The sequence below is a fragment of the Epinephelus moara genome, chromosome 3, assembly GCF_006386435.1.
Source record: "Epinephelus moara isolate mb chromosome 3, YSFRI_EMoa_1.0, whole genome shotgun sequence".
NCBI lineage: Eukaryota > Metazoa > Chordata > Actinopteri > Perciformes > Serranidae > Epinephelus > Epinephelus moara.
Genome location: NC_065508.1, coordinates 20,853,515 through 20,872,925, shown reverse-complemented (window position 1 = coordinate 20,872,925; position 19,411 = coordinate 20,853,515). Strand labels below are relative to the sequence as shown.

At 42.2% G+C, this 19,411-nt stretch overlaps 1 protein-coding gene across 1 annotated transcript in view; it reads right to left on the bottom strand.

The window, feature by feature from the left end:
* abr (ABR activator of RhoGEF and GTPase) overlaps positions 1–19,411 on the bottom strand; it is a 119,500-nt gene that overhangs the window by 83,676 nt on the left and 16,413 nt on the right. The window contains exons 4-7 of the mRNA XM_050040247.1: positions 13,298–13,405; positions 10,752–10,812; positions 3,134–3,186; positions 369–509 (exon numbers count right to left, since the gene is read on the bottom strand). Of these exons, the coding sequence (XP_049896204.1) occupies positions 369–509; positions 3,134–3,186; positions 10,752–10,812; positions 13,298–13,405 (363 nt within the window). The remainder of the gene's footprint in view (positions 1–368; positions 510–3,133; positions 3,187–10,751; positions 10,813–13,297; positions 13,406–19,411) is intronic.

The window sequence follows — 19,411 nt, the reverse complement described above, 5'->3', positions numbered from 1 at the left end:
GACAGGAAGATATGAGCTGTCCTGAAAACACCTCAGTCAAAGGAGGCAATTTAAGTATTATCCCTGGCTGCCTTCCTACATGCAGAGTTTTTTCCTCCATCCAGGGTCACTCTCTCCTTGCACCATGACACAGCAACTAACTTCAAAGTCAATCCAGACAATTGGCTTTTGTTTTTGCTGTATCAACCTAAATGGGGAAAGTACTGGGCAAAAACAACAATAGCATACTGAACACTGCTATTCTATTTATTTTAAATACAGTCTGTGGACTCTATCTAGTTATTGGCAGGTATCTACATTGTTATCTCATTCATACTAAGAGATGAGGGTATTAATTTACACATAATGACACAGATAACCACACACACCTCTCCCTTGGGCGTGGTGACGGCAGTCCTGCGAGGGTCGATCTCCTCGTTGATGGAGGAGAGAAAGTTCTGAGATATCCGCAGAGCGTCCTGCAGGAGGGGGAAGTCCGGGTGGTCCTTAGGAGTGTGTTTCAGCAAGTCCTGCAACACATGCACAAATGCAATGGTGACATAGACGCACACAGTCATGGTTTGGTTTAAAACTTTGTTGGTGCAATAAAATGTCTTTTTCTGTAAACTGTCAGAAATTCATTTTTACCTCCTAAAAAATCCATGCATGCACAAGCCCTGATTGAATTTTGTCTTATTATTCAAAACATAATTGCACTGTGCGAACACAGTGAATACTTAAGTAATCTCTGAAAATCCCATTTCCTTGTTTTTATTGAAGGTGCTCTCATCTGCATAGCAGCGGGGTGAGCAGGACAGCTGACAACAGAGACTTGAGATGCCGTCTTCGTTCCAAAACAAACAAATTTTCACCTCCTCTTACTTTGCATAAAAAGACAGGAACATGACCTTCGTAGAATCCCTCACACTAGCGTTAGATGCGCTGGGCATGTTGTTGTTCTGACAGCTTTATGCAAAAGTAGTCTTGCAATAAACTCCCGTAACATAACTCGACACATCCACGCATCTCTGCTCGCTTGATTGGCGGTTCCCACTTAATTATTATTACTCATCCAAAGAGGTCGGTTTGTTTAGGCTGCGAGGACACTGTGATAAACAACAAAAAGCAGGCTTTGATTTTTTTAGCACTTGGGCTGCTGTGTGGAGCCGCTAACGGATAATTAAGATGTGTGAGAGACAACATTTTATTCTCGAGAGTGGATTTGCTGAGAGGAATGTCGAGTCTATCATCAGAAATCTTTCTGGTAGAAACTGTTTATTCTTCTTTGAGCGTGTGTGTGTGTGTGTGTGTGTGTGTGTGTGTGTGTGTGTGTGTGAGATCAGTTCATCAACATGCAAAACAAAGGAGCGACACAACAACACATATTTTCTCACTTGCCTCTTGTGCTATCTGGCCATGTTGTTTTTATTGTTTTACTTTATTCAGTGGTGGAAAAGATCATTTACGCATCAGAATAGGGACTGTGAGGGTGACGTCATGCGTTTTAAAATTCTGGGACAGATCTTGTGAGGAATATGCTCTGCTACAATGGTTACCCAATAACCTTTCTTTTCGTTTATTAAAAAGCTACCTTGGTCAAATCTGATGTAGAAGGAAAAAGAGAAATAAAAGTGACTCTATACAGAGAAATTGAATTGCAATGCCAATATTTCAAAAAGTAATCACAATAGACCTATTTACTGAACTAACTGCATTACCTTTGGATAAGTTTTAAAGTTACAAATGGAGGTAACTACCATAGCAGGCCAATCAACAGAGCACATACCTCACAAGATGGCACTCGCATGCAATATGGCATGAGGTACCTTCACATACCTTATACCAGAAAACTCCATTTCAAATAATAATCCTGCATTTAAAATCCTACTCAAGAAAAGTAAAGTACTTTCAACTAAAAGTACTCCAAGTATCAAAAGTAAAAGTACGGGGCTGGTTGCACTAAGAACCTTGAGTTAAGATTTTCCTTAATGTCCGAGATAAGGTTTTCGTGAAGAAAAAAAAAAAATCGATTTCACAAAACATCCTTTAGTCCTTAAGAATTTAAGGTTTTCTCCTTATCTTGGTCTTATGCTTAAAGTTTGTTAAACCGTTGCACAAAGAACCTTAGTAACCAAAGTAAGGATAAAAACAAAAATTACCCCTGATTCCATCTTAACTGTAACATGGTTGAGTTTACGGAGGTAAATGAGAAAAATTAAGCCACCCTGAGAAGAGCGTTCCCCGACACGCTTAATGATGAGCGACTGATTTTGAATTTTACCAGAAGTCTATTAATGACTGTGACCGTCTGGGGTTGGATCACTCAACTTTCCAAAGCTGCACTCTTCCAGTCCCTTCACAATTAATGATGGCTCTGTGGATTTATGTAACAGGATCTTTCCAGTCAGTTATTGGCGAGGCATTTCATGTGAGCTTTAAGTGGCATACTTAAGGAGCAAACTTAAGGTGCTTTGTGCAACTGACCCCTGGTTCGGCAGTAAAATGTCCCCTGTGACATATGATGTGATATATTATTGTTATTGTTAATATTGATGCATCAACAAGTAAGCTGCATTTTATTGCTGAAGCTGGTCCAGTGCTTCTCAACCTGGGGGTCGGCCCCCTTTCAAAGGGTCACAAGATAAATCTGAGGGGTCCTGAGATGATTAATGTGAGGGGAAGGAAAAACAAAAAGTAAAACTCATTCTCTAATCTTTGCCTTTTGTGAAATATTGGAAGTACTAACAACTCATTGACATCTGAAACATTACAAAGAGCTCCAACCAGATTGGTTTGGTTGTTGTGTATTTTATAAGTTTATAGTATATTTTCTATGCAAGTTCTAAATCTGAGAAGTAACTAATACTGTAGCATATTAGTATAGTAGTAAATAGCATAAGTAAAAAGTAGCATTGAAATGAAATATGAAAGTAAACTATGAGTTACTCAAAATTGTACTTAAATTTAAATACAGCACTCGAGTAAATGTACTTAGTTCATTTCCACCACTGGTTATATGTGCCAGTGTGTTGAGTTATCTGTCTCCACACACCGATATGATGGAAGTGAATGGAGTTTCTCTCCTGTCTTTTCTGTCATTTGGATGAAATGATCCTTTAAAGTCGTGTACAGTAAGTGCGAGCAGCATACTCACATGAAGGACCAGGGTGCTTCTGGTAACACGGTCAATGGGCTTGTAAAGGAGAGCTGTGGGAAGACAAAAGAAGAGGAAGGCTCTGAGTCAGTGTCGCTTACACACACACACACACACACACACACACACACACACACACACACACACACACACACACACGAGATCACAGTTCCACTGCTCCAACAAGGACAAATACTCCGACTCATGGCACCTATAGTCTGACAGGTGATATGATTTCGGCCGCCTACAGCTTGTTCAGAACACAGCAGCCCAAGCACTGATGAGGACCAGACAGCGAGCACATACATCTCCTATTTTAAAGTCATTACATTGGGAAATGGGAAAACACAGGGGTCCCTTGACCTCTCACCTCAAGATATCTGAATGTAAATGAGTTCTATTGTTCTCCCCTTTATGGACGTGCCTACTGTATGCTAGGCCCATGCAGATTTGGACAAAAACCACACAGCTTTCTCATTCAGTACAAAGCAACCCGCCACAATCCAAACATCTGCCACCACAAAAAGATTTTCTATTTTTGGAGCTGAACCGTTCATTAGAAGTGCTGTTAAAATATATCTATAAGTTTGTTTATTTATAGCACCACACTATCGAGCACAGAGCGCACTCTTGGCACAGGTGAAGCAGCAGAACGTCAGGCACTTTGATGGAGAGACTTAACCGTTCATTCTACTGTGTCTAAACTGGGTCTAACTAGCCTCTGCAGCAGCTGCTTCTCTCCATCCATTTGATCTGATCAGCTCTGAACACGTCAACAGATCAATTATCCACCCTGCGACTCCCACAGACCCGCAAAAACGTGAGAAGGGACACAGAGTGATACAAAAGGACACACACACATTGTTCCTCAAAGTCTTGGTGTCTTGATGTGGCATTTTGGAGGGATTTTTGACCCCTTTTTTGTTTGTTTTTACAAATTCTCGATCTTGGTAACAAATGCTATCAACCCCACCACTATTGTAAAAACTTGTGGTACATAATTGAGCATGGGAATAGCAATCGTACACTTATTCATCATAATGATCAATCAGTAACAGATTTATGAGATGCTTCTCAAATTAATCTTCAGGTTCCCTCCTTTCATATGATGTAAACCACTTACATGTGGCATCTAATGTTGACCTGTTATCTCCCCTGTACCCCTGCTAAAAAGACGGCAAAAATGGGCCTCTTTGGTTTTCGTAGTATTTTTTATCCTTTGTGTTATTCATTCTCCTGACTTTCCCCCTCCTTTGTTTTCAAAAAAGCCAATCAGTAGCCTGAAAAATAGCTATTACTGGAAGGCTACCTGGAGCAGTGACCTCTGTAGCGCATTCTTACAACTTCTATTAGGTGTACACATGTAAAAAGTCCTGTTAGCAAGGTTAGAGCCAGCACTATTTTGCTTCATTTCTGACACCTCACAAAGAAGATAACAGCACACACTATGACATTACAAGCCAAGAACTCAGTTTTCGCCTGTCAGCACTAAAATCTGAGCTTCTGACAATCTTCTTCTGGACTCTGGAATTTTACAAAGGTCTGTCTTCAGTGACCGAAAATGCAGTTTGTGTTTGGACCTAAAGCCAAAATGCTTAGAAAAAGCTATGTTTTAAAAAATACCCGTGTACGTTTGGACAAGGATTAAATGACAACAAGCATCCACACTGCTGAAGCGCCTTTTAGCGATACATGCAGCTGTCCCTGACCTTTGAGGTCCATGTGGGAACAACAGAAGATCATATTATTGTTATTTTAAAAAAAGAAATCTGACTGTACGTGTGTTGTTATAAGCTGAAAGGTTGAAGGTGGGGGACTGTTCAGTTTGTTCTGCACAACAAAGGAATGGACACACACACACACACACACACACACACACACAGAAGTCCAGAGCCAGGCTGCTTAACATGCAGTCCACCTCCGTGGTCGATGCTGCAGTCTCCTATTGGTTCTCAAACAGTTTGCTTCCACTGCATATTTAGGCTGCTACTAGGTAAACTACAGCCTAGACGATGGACTTTAAGAGTCCCTCTGAATAACACTGAGGCACACAAAAACAGCACAAATGAAAGCATGTTTATATAGAAAGTGCAATAACCACAGACACGTGCCCAAACAGCACCGCTCCTATCTCCAAATCAAAGTTTAAGCCTGCACCACCACACTTGGCTGGTTTCCGGCTTTGCTGCGGGGTTGATGCGAACAGCGGCAGGTCTGACACACATGACAGCTCTGGGTGAAAAACTCCCACAGACAGGACAGAGGGGAAGATGGAAAGAAAATGGAAAAAATGGGGGTGGGCGGCAGGCAGGGTGGCAGATGTGAGAACCCCTGGGGAGACACGAATAAGAAGCAAGCACACATATAGATGTAAAAGAAGAGAAGACAGAGGGAGGTTGAAGGAGATGACTTTTATTCTCTCCTCAGTCAGACCTGGATTGCAGCAGTCATCTAATGAAATGCCAAAAACGTCTCAAGGTCTCAAAATAATAATGCCACCGGTGTCACGAAGCATTGTAAAAAAAATGTATAATAATGTTTTTCCGCACATGCACTCAGAAATCAAAAAAGGCTATGCAATAAAAGCAAACCACATCAGCAAGAGCACAAGAATCTGGAAACCAGCTGACAGTGTTCCACTCAATGATCAAGCTAATCTCCATTCATTACAGTGCAGACTTAAAGCGACTGATTTTAAAACCAAGGGAAGAAAAGCTAGCCAGGTGAAACAGAGAGAAGTGCTGTGCCTTCTGTATGCAGGGCAGGTTGTCTCAGACAGACAGTGCTCCGCTCCCACAGAGACGCAGGAACAGTGCTACACTCATCTGTTTAAACCACTGAACATCGCTCCCATCAGCTGTACAGTAGTACGGACGTGCTGTCTCTCACTTCTTCTCCACCTCTGTACGCTTACTTTTAAGTGTTCGTCCTCCTTTCTTCTCGCCTCCTCCTTCAACTAAGAGAAATGAAAGGGCGCGAGCAGAAACCTACAGGGAACATGTTCGGATCTACTGATAGGGCTTGTCATATTAAACTTTACACACCCTCATATGCTCAAATACACACGGACACACACTCACACACCCAGCTACTGTATAAGACCAAAGAGAATCTTCTAGAGGGTCTTGCTGATGCTCTTTGAAGTTTCTCCACCCTATGGTCATTAATAATGCGGCCTCCATCTACGGTCCTGGTTCACTGAACCAATACCGTTACCTCCTGGAGGATTTACTACATGACCTGCTCTGTCTGCAAGGGCTGCAAACTCCTCTAATTATGTGTGAGTGCAGGTTTATATTCACCTCAAGTACAGCTACTTTAGGTGACTTTAGGTTACCATGGGTACAATTTTACTTCCAGTTTTGTTAGTGCAGTACATTTGAGGACATCAGTTGGGAGTACGCTAGCTGGTTGTACAAGTCAGTACATCATGTATTGATTATTTATGTCCCGCTTTGTGCTGCGTGTCTGAAATTCTACTGCAACTGGGATCTATTTGAAAACAAGAGTCTGTATGCAGTCAGGCGGCATGCTCAATGACAACGTCAATGTTAAGCTGGTAACAATTCCCATGTTCCTAAGTTCAGCATGTTAACATGCTAACAGTTGCTAATTAGCACTAATCACACAGTTCAGCTGTGGCTGATGTGAATGTCATTTTTATTTGCAGGTATTTGATCAGAAAGTAAAATATTGGGGAAATTTTGACCTGATGATGGTTCTAGATGGAAAGTTAAAGCAGCAGTGCAAGACATTTGTCTCCCCCCTCTGGCAGTGAGAGTAAGTACACAAACACTATCAACGCATGCTTATGACGTATGCCTGCAGGCAAACTCGCCACATCTCCCCCGTCCCTGGGAACATTCTTTTCAAGTTGTTTTTAGTCTCAAGTTTAATTTAGTTTATTTATTTGAGTCCTCCTCCCCTATTTCATCAACTAAAAAATTGACACTTCTCATTCAAATTAAACAAAATGAGCAAAAAAACAAGAAACACTTGGCACAAAAAAACCCCAAAACAAACTATAGACCCACAAGCAAACAAACTATAGGAAAAAAAATCCTTTCTCTGAACACCAAGTTTGTTTTTTTATCTGAAGCATCCATACTTTTCTTGGACGCTTCTTAGCTAGCTTCTGCCAGACTCCTAGCTGCCACTCTGTTGCATTGGTGTCCCCTGTTCCCTCTGGCTCTGGCAGGTTGACGTAAAACTAATTATTTCTGGTGCAGCAGCTCAGGAGAATTCGCCAGCGACACCAGACACCACAAATTGGAATACAGTGAAATACAGAGAGCTATCCTAGGCAGGTTTTGCGAGGGCTTGGATGTAACGGTCGTTCATTTATATACTTAAGTCCCGCACTCTAGCTCTAAGGAGATTTAACAATAATAATGTTCACTGGTTTAGAATGTAACGCTTGCTAATTGGCATTAAACACAAGTACTGATGGGGCTTATAGGAATGTCATTAGTTTGCAGGTATTTGGTCATAAAGTATTGGACAAATTTTGACCTGGAGATGGGGATAGATGGAATGTTATGGGATCGTCAAAGTCAGTATTATTCATCTTCAGAGGATCATGAATGTTTGTACAAAATCTCCTTGTAATCCTCACAATTTTTGGAACCAATGTACTGTCAGTCTGATGACAATTTAGCCCCTGGAGCAACAGACAATATTTCGTGGGGTTCCGGTGTGGCCAGCAGATTTCTTGATAACGGATATAGTAAATGGAAAATAGACTACATTTGTACAGTGTGCCAAGATTTCTTTTTCTGTGCAAAGTTCATTGTTTACAGTCCGATTAGCAACTTAAGATGCAAGAGCAGAAAACTTGAAGGTACGTAACACTGTAAAGGACGCGCCTGCCATCTTTTGAAGTACATGCTCTGTTCTCCCTATAACCAAAGTGTATGCACTCAGTCCAAAAATGAGATAGTTTATGAATTATGTGAGTGGCGTTAGTGCATCGGGGTATATAATCCAGCCTTGGGCTGCCAAGTCATATGGATCCATGTTGTTTATGTTAAATAGTTTGTCCAAATATCGTTGCTTCACCATGTAGCAGGCGCAATAACACGGTGTGATCCATACAAGATGGCGCCCCTTCGCAAAGATTTAACACCTTGTGAAGTCACCTTCACATTCTCTACGGAGTTGGAGTTGAGAGATGACATCTATGACCGGGTTGTTTCACAAGTAGCTAGTTTACACTCAGTTTAAAAAGCTAATGAGAAGCTGAATCGTCATCAGATGATGGTCGATGGGTTCCGAGATTGCATTTCGGCCATTGTGTTTAACCTCTTTGACTCCCCACATGGACTGTTCACCTGCATGAAACCGAAGCCCACTGAGAGATTACAACGTATCAAACAGTTGTTGAGATATTTCAGCCTGGACGAGGTCGCTCAATGGCTACAGAAAGATCAATAACACCTTCTACAGCGAAGTTCAAAGTCCAGTCAAAAGTCAGGACGAGAGGATGAGAAGATAGTGAGGGAGAATCAGACAGAGAAGCAGATTATTGGAAGTCGATGACCTGTCACAGTGGGATGCCTCTGATTGGTCCTGTTCTCAAGGTCGCCTGGACGAGTTGGCTGACAGACAGACGGTTTGTCTTTTCTATGGAGGGGGTAGACCAAAGTCTTTGACACATACTGCACCGGTCTACAGCTAGGACACGGGGACTGCCAACTTTATTTGGCAAGACATTCAGCCGACACCAGTGTTAGGCATGAACCGTGTCGAGGACGAGGAGGGCAGAGCGGGAAAATGAAGATGGCAGAATGACAGATAGGGAGAGGGTATGTATGGATTAAGAAAATGGAGAGAAAACAGTCGGGGTACGGAGCAGGAGTCCCCATTTACATGTAAAACAGGACGTCAGATGTTTGATTTAGTACATGTGTTTCTGTATGCATCTATTCATTAGAAAGTGGCTGGCAGATAAACCAGTATGTAAACAAGCCTGACAAATTGACTTATTCGACTGAAGAAAACACACAAAAGCACAAGTCAGTTCATTTGGCTGGGGTCCAGTTAGATCATGTTAAAGGCGAGGAGGATGGGTGGATGAGCACGGGGAGGAAAGCATGATAAAAGACATATGAAGGGAAAAGAAAGAGGAAACAATAGCTGAGCTGAGCCAGAGAAACCCCTCGCCTACCGCGCCAGGTAATTAAGGAACCGCAATACAAACAGTAATCAAAGCAACTGCCCTGGGTGCTGACAAACACTGATTGTTGAGGGAATACGACACCAGCTTCATACTACTTATCTACCGTGGTAACCTATGGTACAGCAGACCAGTCATATAGTAGTGTGATATAGCACAGTCTCAGCAGTGAAAATGAGAAACTGGTGTGATTATAACAACCAGCATGTTTGTTTTTTCCCCCCTCATTTACGGTGCATTAATTAACACTTCACAGGTACACACATGTGAACACTCACCCACCCTCTCTCAGCCAAACAAAGCCCCATCATTTGCTCTTCATGTTTGGATAGAGCACATTTCATTCTTTCCTCTGGAGGTCTATCCCCTGGTTCAGTTGTGCCAATTCCCCCAAAACAGCTTAAGTTGGCAAGACACTGCCAGAGCACAACCAGCTGCCTAATACATAAACTCCCTCACACACTGATCAGACTTGTTCCGATCCTCTGGTGATAAGTATTCCCTACGAGGAGCAGTCTGGGGGCAGCAGTCCTTATACAGACCAAACGTGCTCTGCTTTTAAACACACACACACACTCAAAAAAAAAAGCTGTATATCCTGTATTTTAATTAAAAGACATAAACAATTGCAGTGTGACAGTCCTGGTGAGCTACATATTCTAACGGATCATCACTCAGCAGACACACAAAAGAACGCTTCAAAAGAAACTAATTTTATCACTTCATTACGTGAGCTACATGTACATGCAACATCATTAGCAGACAGTTACTATTTGTGCATCACGAGCATCACTTCACAAAGGTCCAAATACCCATCAGTTATGCTGGTATCCCGAATCAACCCTTGTCCCAACTTCACATCAGCAAACACAGTGCACTACCAATCTACCGTAGAATCAGCGACGATGTCATTCTAGAAAAATGGCAAGAAAAAGGAAAAACAGCACTCCCAAGTCGCCTACATTGAGCGGCGGCAGCTCATATCATGCAGTCGTTACCGTATGTGCAGTTACAACACAGTCTGAGGACCAGAAGCACCTCCATATCCCTCATGTCCTCTCCTCACTCTGTTCTTCTGCTCACTGCCTCCTTTCTCAGGCAGAGACAGACAGACAGAGAGAGAGAGAGAGAGAGAGAGAGAGAGAGAGGGAGTTAAAGAGAGAGAGCAAGTGTGTGTGTGTGTGTGTGCGCGCGTGTGAGAGAGAGAGAGAGAAAGAGAGAGAGTGAGAGAGAGAAAGTGCTCACACATGTGCCCGTTTGCCTCCCAAAGCCCGCCACTGCATACACAAGTAGAAGGAGCAGGACCGGAGTCTTAAAGCAGCGAGCAAGCCGAGACAGACGCGCACGTACGCTCACAAATAGACACACAAATACAAGAACGCACCAGACACACACCGACACACACGGACAAGAACGCACACACATACACACACTAACACTTACCCTCCATCGAGACAGTCGTGGTACAATCTTTGGAGTCTTTAGGACCTTTTACTTTGAGGTTCTGAAAGAAAGGAGTGGAATGATCAATTTAATTAATTATACACACACAACCACGCTCTCGCTCCCACACACACACACACACACAGCTCTCTTCTGCTTGGCTGAGGCTGATAGAACTAATGAAGAAGTATAGGGTCACTGCAGCAGACTGAGACAGCTGAAGGAGTCTGGACGATACAAGTTTTACCTCACAGTAAATTATATTTACAGCCACCAACACACCTCTACAGCGTGACTGTGCTATTATATTCATTAAGGTTTTGATTGCTTTGCCGTACATTGCATTTGGATTAGTGTTGCGATGGGGCGCTGTATTGGAAATCACAATTACAGCAAAAGACAGGAGTACAATCCACTAATAGAAATGTATTACAAGTATGTGTGTATGTAACTTTAATGCAAGCAGGCTGTGAAGGTTCTACAATGCTAGTGGGTAGTAAAAGGTCAAAAACATGACAGGAAATTTAGGGTTTTATATTTATAAATTCCATAGTATCTAAACTTGACAGTTGCAAAGGGTACGGTTGGTCATTTTTAACCTGGACTCTGTTTCCCCATGTTTTTGTGTCTAAGTGACTAATGGGAACAACAATTTTAGAACCGCTGCAATAGAGGCTGCAATGTACCCACCCAGGGCATGTTCATATTGTCAACTTATGTCCACTAAAAGTGCTTGTTTTTAGAACATATTTTCATGGATTCATGGATAAGTGACAAACCACCTCCTAAGGCAAACTGGCACAATATAATCATGGAGTGTTTTCTTCTAGTATACAAAGAGACGATTCATGGAAATATGGACTCCATACCTCTGGATGTTGTTTGTAAAAAGAACAAAAGTCAATAAATATATTTGATTTTTGCCACTGACAGGCTCAGATTGTTATTCGAAGTGTCTGGCCACATTATAGAAATGATCCCCACAGAGATAGACCTTTTTGTTAAAGGGAAATTTCGGTTTATTTCAACCTGTCTCCTATCGTCCTAAATTTGTTTCAAGTGACTAGTGACATAAAAATAATAGTTAGCATGTTAGCCGTTAGCCTAGATACAGCCGGGGCGCATTAGTAGTGTCAGACCTGTTAAAACGTAAGTGAACGGGCATACCTTCAAGTGCAAAGTTAGTCCACTAAACGAGCTTTTTTTCCACAAAGACCGCCTCATATCGTTAGGATAAATGTCAGAGAACATATAGAAAACGACATGTAAACGTGTTGTCTTACCTTACCGGTGTGGTGCCATGTTTGTTTACCATCTAGCTCTGCTTTCCAAAGCGCGGCCGAAATATATCTCGCAAGCTCTAGATAAAGCCCAGCTGGATACTACTCCAGGTGGAGGTGTGCGCCCCGGCTGTATCTAGGCTAACAGCTAACATGCTAACTATTATTTTTATGTCACTAGTCACTTGAAACAAATTTAGGACGATAGGAGACAGGTTGAAATAAACCGAAATTTCCCTTTAAATAACAGTATGAGCCTGTCAGTGGCAAAAACAAGCACTTTTACTGGACATAAATTGATGGTGTGACAATCCCCTGTGAGGTGACATTGCAGCCTGTTTTGCTGCTGCAGGCTGCGGCGGTCTCGCTCAATACTGAACCAACTTCAAAAACTGTATTTCCCATTAGTCACTTAGACTTAAAAATATGGGAAAATCCAGGTTGAAAAATACCAAACGTAAGATCTTGACCCCGTATTTTTGTTCAAGGTAAGCTACAATTACCATAACAGATTGAATGTAAGTATCCCTTATGCAAATTTAAAGTGTACAGCCATGTACAAATCTAGCATGGAAACAAGGAAGTGAGGCTTTATCAGGGTTATCGCTTCAGTCACAGAGGTTTGTTAATTAACATCTGTAACACCTTCAAAGCAATCAGGAGGATTTTAGCACCCCAGATCACCACCCTCCTCTACATGAGCTCTCAACTCAAAATATATCCACCTTGCTGCAACTATTTACAATAGCCCAAACCTTCTGTTGTGAGCTGCACTGCTCATTTGCCCAGAGGCTGCTGGGTGTAACATATTTTAACATCAATATATGTGTTAATTGTATTTTAAGCTGGTGTTGCTCAAAGTAAAACCACATTTCCCATAAACACTGTTGCTTCCTGTCGAAAAGAGGATGTTTTCATTCATCTTGCTTCCCCTCTGTGCTCCATGTGCATTTGTTCTCTCCTTCACTTTACTGAAGAGGATTAATGTGATGGTTTAAGACACCTGAGACCAAATAGATTGTTTAATTCACTTACTATTAAGACAAGTTTGCTGTGGTAATAAATCTAAATATATAGTTACAGCTTTTTCCTCCATAAGCTTCACTGGTGCAGGACGAAAGGAAAATGTGTTCTGTACTGAAAGATTACACCAAATCCTCATATTACAGAAAGAAACAAAAGCCCAGAATCTAATAAATGCTGCATATGTGCTATTCAGACATGTCTGAATGTGATAATGTGATCATCATTGGAAGATAAACTCACCTCAGATATCTTCTGGAACTGGCCGTTGGCCTGGCTGCATTTCACTGCCGTCTCTAGCGCCACTTTGTAGTTGTCCACAAAAGCCTTGTACACTCCCAACTGGCTGGCCTGTGAAAATAGAACAAATTGGAGACATTAAGGTACAGGAGAAAAATGGTGGTGTGAGACAATGATAGTGGTATGAGTGAATCTCTCTTCTATTGAAACTTGGTTGCCTGTAACAACCTTGGGACTGATTTCTATGTAAAGGACTCAGGATGTGAGGTTATGTGTGCTCTCAAGTACCTTGCCTCTCTTCAGCTCCACTACAGTGCCATCAGTGTGCAACACCTAGTTGACGTTATGTTAGAAATGCAGTCCGCTAACGCCAACAAACGACCAGCACCCCCCACCAATACAAAGTCCACACATGCTGTGTTTTCTGCTATAAAGGTTTTGCTACGGCAGCCTGGAGATGGACCTTCAGTTAAAGCTGTAGTTAATCTAATTCAGCCAGTGCAAGACCCAGTGGCAAGGGGGTGGATATCCAAACTTTCTGTTGCTGCCATTACACAGGTTAGACCTCGCGCTGCTACTGGCCACCAGCCAGGTGTGACCCCCAGCACTGGAGTTTGCACTGGCTGAATTTAAGTTGCTACAGGCGCTATCTGAAGGTCTCTGGAGCTGCCATCCGCTCTCTCCTGTGGGCAAAAAAAGTGTCCGTGTCCAAGTGGTAGGGAGTGAGGTGGAGGGACTGCGATGTGCTAGCTTAACTCATTTGTGGTCTGATAAACAGTAAATTCATCCAATTCAGTGCCCCATATCACAGATTCAGTTTCCCCTGTGCTGAAAAAACTACTAGAGGAAACACAGACGTGAAATATTTTGTGTTATTGTGATTTTAGCTGGCAAATGTTAGCTAATGTCAGGTTGCTTGCTAACACCATGATGTATAAAGAGAACTAGATACAGCGTAGGGAAGTGGGACTTCATTCATTCCCATTAACATTGCTCAGTGGCACATTAAGCCGGATACATGATTTCTGTGTTATGAAATTACTCAGACCTTCTGTGTCTTGGTGCCCATAGAGCAGGCGGAATAGAGACTTACAGTGGCCGTGCAGATAACTTCTTCTTTAGCCTTCTGCTAATTTGTATGGAGATAGCATGATTTAATCATGTAGCTCATTTAGACTTCAGAAATGTTATCGGACCAAATAAATAAAATCTATATAGGGAAACAAGTAATTTCATGTGGGTTGTGGTGCTCATTTAAAAAATGTATCCACGTTTCTACAGACATCTCTTGCACATTGTAAACTTATGGGAAAAAGTCTTTTTGGGCCTCATGTCTTCATGTGACAGACCTGGAAGCTGTAGCCCCTTTTACACTGCCGGATTGGAGAGTTGATCCGAGATGCCCAATTTTCCGCCTCTTAGGGTAGACATATTGGTGGAACCGTTTTAGTTTAAAAAGACCAAGGTGGCCTTCCGCAGCGGGAGGGGCTGTTGAAGACAGGAAGTAGCTGATAGCAGGAATTAGCAAGCAGCTAGTAGCAAGAGGGAAATGCAAACCTGACAGACACTGTAAAGATGAGCAACTGGGGAGACAAGGAATTGCGCACCCTCCTTGCCCTCGCAAACGGGCACAGTGACGGGGACAGTGAAGAACGGGCTGACTTGCGAGAGAATCGCCGAAGGACTGACCAGCCGCGGCTTTCCTCCTATGTCACTGTTTACGTCACACGCTGAGCTACACGTTTTGTTACTTGCTCACGCCCCCCATTGCCCCGAAAAAGCTGCATTCTGTATAAACAAAATTAGGTAGGCAGCATTTTGCTGCACTCGCTGATTTTGTTTTTATACTGCCAATGCTGAAAAATGACTGATTGGGCTGTCCTGCAAATTTGCACAATTCCTATCTAAAAAGAGCTTGAAATTCCATGTTTGACGGCCATGTCCAGTTGGCTTTGTCAAAGAGTCAGGCACTGTTCCTGGGGGCTTGGCTAACTTGGACAAACTGCATGGTAGCTAATGTAGCAAAATACTGTCTTAAGTGAATAACGTCAGCAAATTTATCCAGACTCCAGGGGCTGGTCTTAAATCACTTTATCAACTAACATTACAAAGCAACCAACGCCAGATCCATGCAACGTATTTTAGTTATAGCTAGCTGGCTGGTTTACTGTCTATTAGATTTAGTATTTCAACACAAGTCTGTCATGGCGGTAAACCAGTGAAGAGAGCACAACTTGCATTCACCTTGAAATATCACTTCCATACTTCCTTACATACGTACTGTCGCACAATGAGATTAAAATTCATATAGAGCTCTGGCAAATGAATTAATTTCTATTCCCATCAGAATTTAGCCTGAAGTGGAGGGTTGAAAAGACTGCTGCAGTCCCACTTCTGCTCTATCAGCATACATGAAATTATCCCCCCCCCCCCCCCCCCCCCCCACACACACACACACACACACACACACACACACACACACACTGGTACACACATACAGTGTAGCCATGCACACAGGCTAATCACATTCCCATCATGCCACTCCACTGGTGGCTCCCTTTCATTAACAGCAGCTCTCTGCTGCACTGTATGTGCATTGTAACACAAGCTGCAGACCAGCAGTGCATGAATATGCATCCTGCTACAGCTATGCTTGAATGGCTGGGCTGAAGAGCTGACTGCACCCTATTAAAGCAATGAGATTGGATTCGGCTGAATAGAGTGAATGAGTAAGACTTGTTACTTTTGTCCTTAACACCCCCCCAACTCCTATTTTCTTTTCCTCTCCTTCCACTTCCCCTCAGAGCATGAAGTGGAGAGTCGGGCACAAGAGAGGAGACATGGAGGAAGCATCCAGCCTCATATGATACAAACTGTAAATCAATATATTCTTCATAGGAAACGGATGATGGAGAAAATAAAACATAGCCAAGTTATTTTGATGTGTATTTTGTGATTTGGCCATCTTAGCCCAATCCTGACAAACATTTAGTCACATAAAGACTTGCACAGACAAGAACTCAGCCAAACAAGTGTCACGGTCTGTTTATCATCTCATCATAATTGGAGACTTCAAACCAAAACCTTGGATGGAAGGGAGAAACCACCATGTGTGATCACATTTCCAAAGATAGACATTTTTGACTTGGCAGCTTGGCTGGAAAGAACAAATCAAGCACAATGACGTGATCAAGTTATTTTGACCAGTTTATCATGTTGCTTGGACACGGCGTGTGACCGGTATGAAACCTCTCCAACTCTGTCCGTCACTGCGACGCAGGGCTTTGAGCGATGCTCTGAACATAGCGCCTACACTTCAAACAACACGATCACAGGTCAAAGTGGCAGATGGGAAAACAACAGCTTGTGTCTGAAAGTGGAGGTGGGAAGGAGGAGATGAAGAGGGATGGAAAAAAAGGAGGGTAGGAGACAGAAAGAGTCTTGACTAGAAATAGACACTTTCAAGCCGATGAAAATGCTGATAGATGGCTTACGTACTCCTTGATATGTTAGATGGCAGAACGCTGCAGGCCAAACTGTTTTGATCATTTATGTATTGTTGCAGAAAATGCCTAACTCTGTTTAGACACTCATTATAAGGCATCAGCAATTAGCAATTTAGCAATATCTGTATTCTGCACATGCTTGACTTCACTAACTAATCCCAGTATACAATCAATTTCACAATCAAATATTGTATGTGCAGCACACTGTTTGCCAAAGTTCCTGTTACTTTAATACACTGTTCCCCCTTTATCTTAAACACTCAAACTTCAGTCAGTCGTGCTCATGTCATGTGATTAACACCTGTGAAGAACGATCAAACCAGGGAGATTCTACCACAATTCTCACTCACAAATGAGGCCAGCGACTGGGCATAATTCATAAATAAATCCAAACTTTAAATCAAAGTGAAACTAGGAGAGCAATCTGAGAGCACAGACCTCCGCCAAGGCTAAATGCCTCATTTCACAATGTTGATAAAAGTGAAAAATACTGTATGTATACGCCCTGTGATTTGGATCCCCTCCAAAATTTAATAGGTTCTTTCTTAGCCCATGCTACACCATTACACCAAGTTTCATGGAAATTCAGCCAGCAGTTTTTCTGTGATCCTGCTGACAAACATGAAATTGGGATGGGACAGGAGTTTTTTTGTGGTCGTGGGATGGGACATGAGTAAAAATCCACTCCCATATCACCCTCTATCACCAACCTTACAACAAAATGGGCTGAAGTAAATACCATGCAACATTCTGACATCCCAATAAATAGACTAAACAGCAGACGTTTGAATCCTGAGGACAAAAACTGAACTAGACTAAGAGTCTACAGCCATGTTAGCATCTCTGTAAGGCTATTTTTAGGCACTGCAATGATTTGAGCTAAAAGCTAACGTCAGCATTTTAGTATGCTTACAATAACAATGCTAAAATGCAAATGTGAAGCAGATATGTTAACCACTTTCAACATCTTAGTTCAGCATGTTAGCATCCTAACATTTGCTAGAGACAAAGCACAGTTGAGGATGATGGGAATGTTGTTTAGGTCATGGACCAGAGTATGACAAATTTAAATTTTCATGAAAGGTTAAGTCTTCAATTAAAACATAACATATCTCAAACCAAAGACATGATAATTGATTTTTGAAGACATGCCCACACAAGTGATCATCATATCCCTTAAGAGTCAGACAGTGCAATGTGTCCAGTCTTTGAAATATTATTATTGACTCAAAACTGAACTTTGAAGCAAGCTGTTTTGTTTGAGGAAACAGTCCTGGTACTGCATTGACGAAACCATGATGACCTTATTCTATCATGCCTTTGAAAGCCTACCTTTAAATAACTCTCTGAGTCAAATTGTCATATGGTCTGGTAGGCTGATTGGTAGGTCACAGCTTAACCCAGCGTCCCTGTACACCAGGCAGTTACAGCAGATAACTAGCTCAATTTTAAATGAGGGCACCCACCCTTTGCACAGTTTATAGTCCCAAGAAAAAAGTGGTAGGAAAAACAAAAACCTTGTTCCAGCAGCCATCACTCAGATTAACAACTATTTTATTTTAGTGATTCATGGATCCTTGTTCTTTTATCATGTCTGTGTCTATTGTCTATGTTGCCTGCTGCATCTACTGCAGACAAAATCTACATACGGGTACATATAAAGTAACCTGAACCTGTGGGATTACCAAAGTTATTATTATTCATCCTGAGGGGACTGTGAAAGCCTGCACCAAATGTCATGGCAATTTATTCAATATTTGTTGAGATATTTCACTAAATGCCAACCATATCAACCTATTGTGAAACTTGACGATGGTCAGGGGATCACCAAAGTCAGTCAGCTTCATTTCCTTGTGACCATACATTTCTGAATATAATTTCATAGCAATCAGTCCAGTAGATGCTGAGATATTTCAGTCTGGAACAAAGTGGTGGCCACATTGCCTTCCATAGAGCCCGTGCCAATAGTAGGTTATAATGGGGATGCAGTAATCCGTTTACCAGTGTAACATAATACACGGATTACAGTTATAGTTGGTGCCAGAAAATGAATGTATGTCTTCAGAAATGTGTGTAAAATCTGTTCTTATTAGCCTAAAATCTCTTCAAAACCATGACTGTAGTGAGATTAAACCCTTCCCACTTACGAAATTATCAAAGTCAACTGGAATGCCTCCAGGGACTTTGATAATGTGGTCGGTCAAATGCAATCCTGGCAGCCACGGGCTGCAGCTGAGCCCCCTTCTTGTCTGGAAAAGGTGAGAAAAGTTGGAATGGTGGCTGGCTTTTATTCCCCGTCTGCCTGTTTTCTGTAACTCTGTCCCTCTGTGTTACTTCAGTGGCCTCCGTGCTGCCGACAAGGAGCAGTAGGGAGTAGACCGGCTAATTACAGTGCCATCTGTACTCTCACACTGCCACTCTGACTAAATGTTTAGCTGCCACATGACATGCTCATGTACGCACATATATGCAGCACAGATGGGCGCTGATGAGTACACTAATAGGTGTCACTTGGTGGTGCGACTCCTGGGGTCCACAGAGAGGAGGGGAGGGGGGTGAGAGGAAGTACTTAAACTACTAAAAAGGATTAAATTTCTACATGAGAGATCTG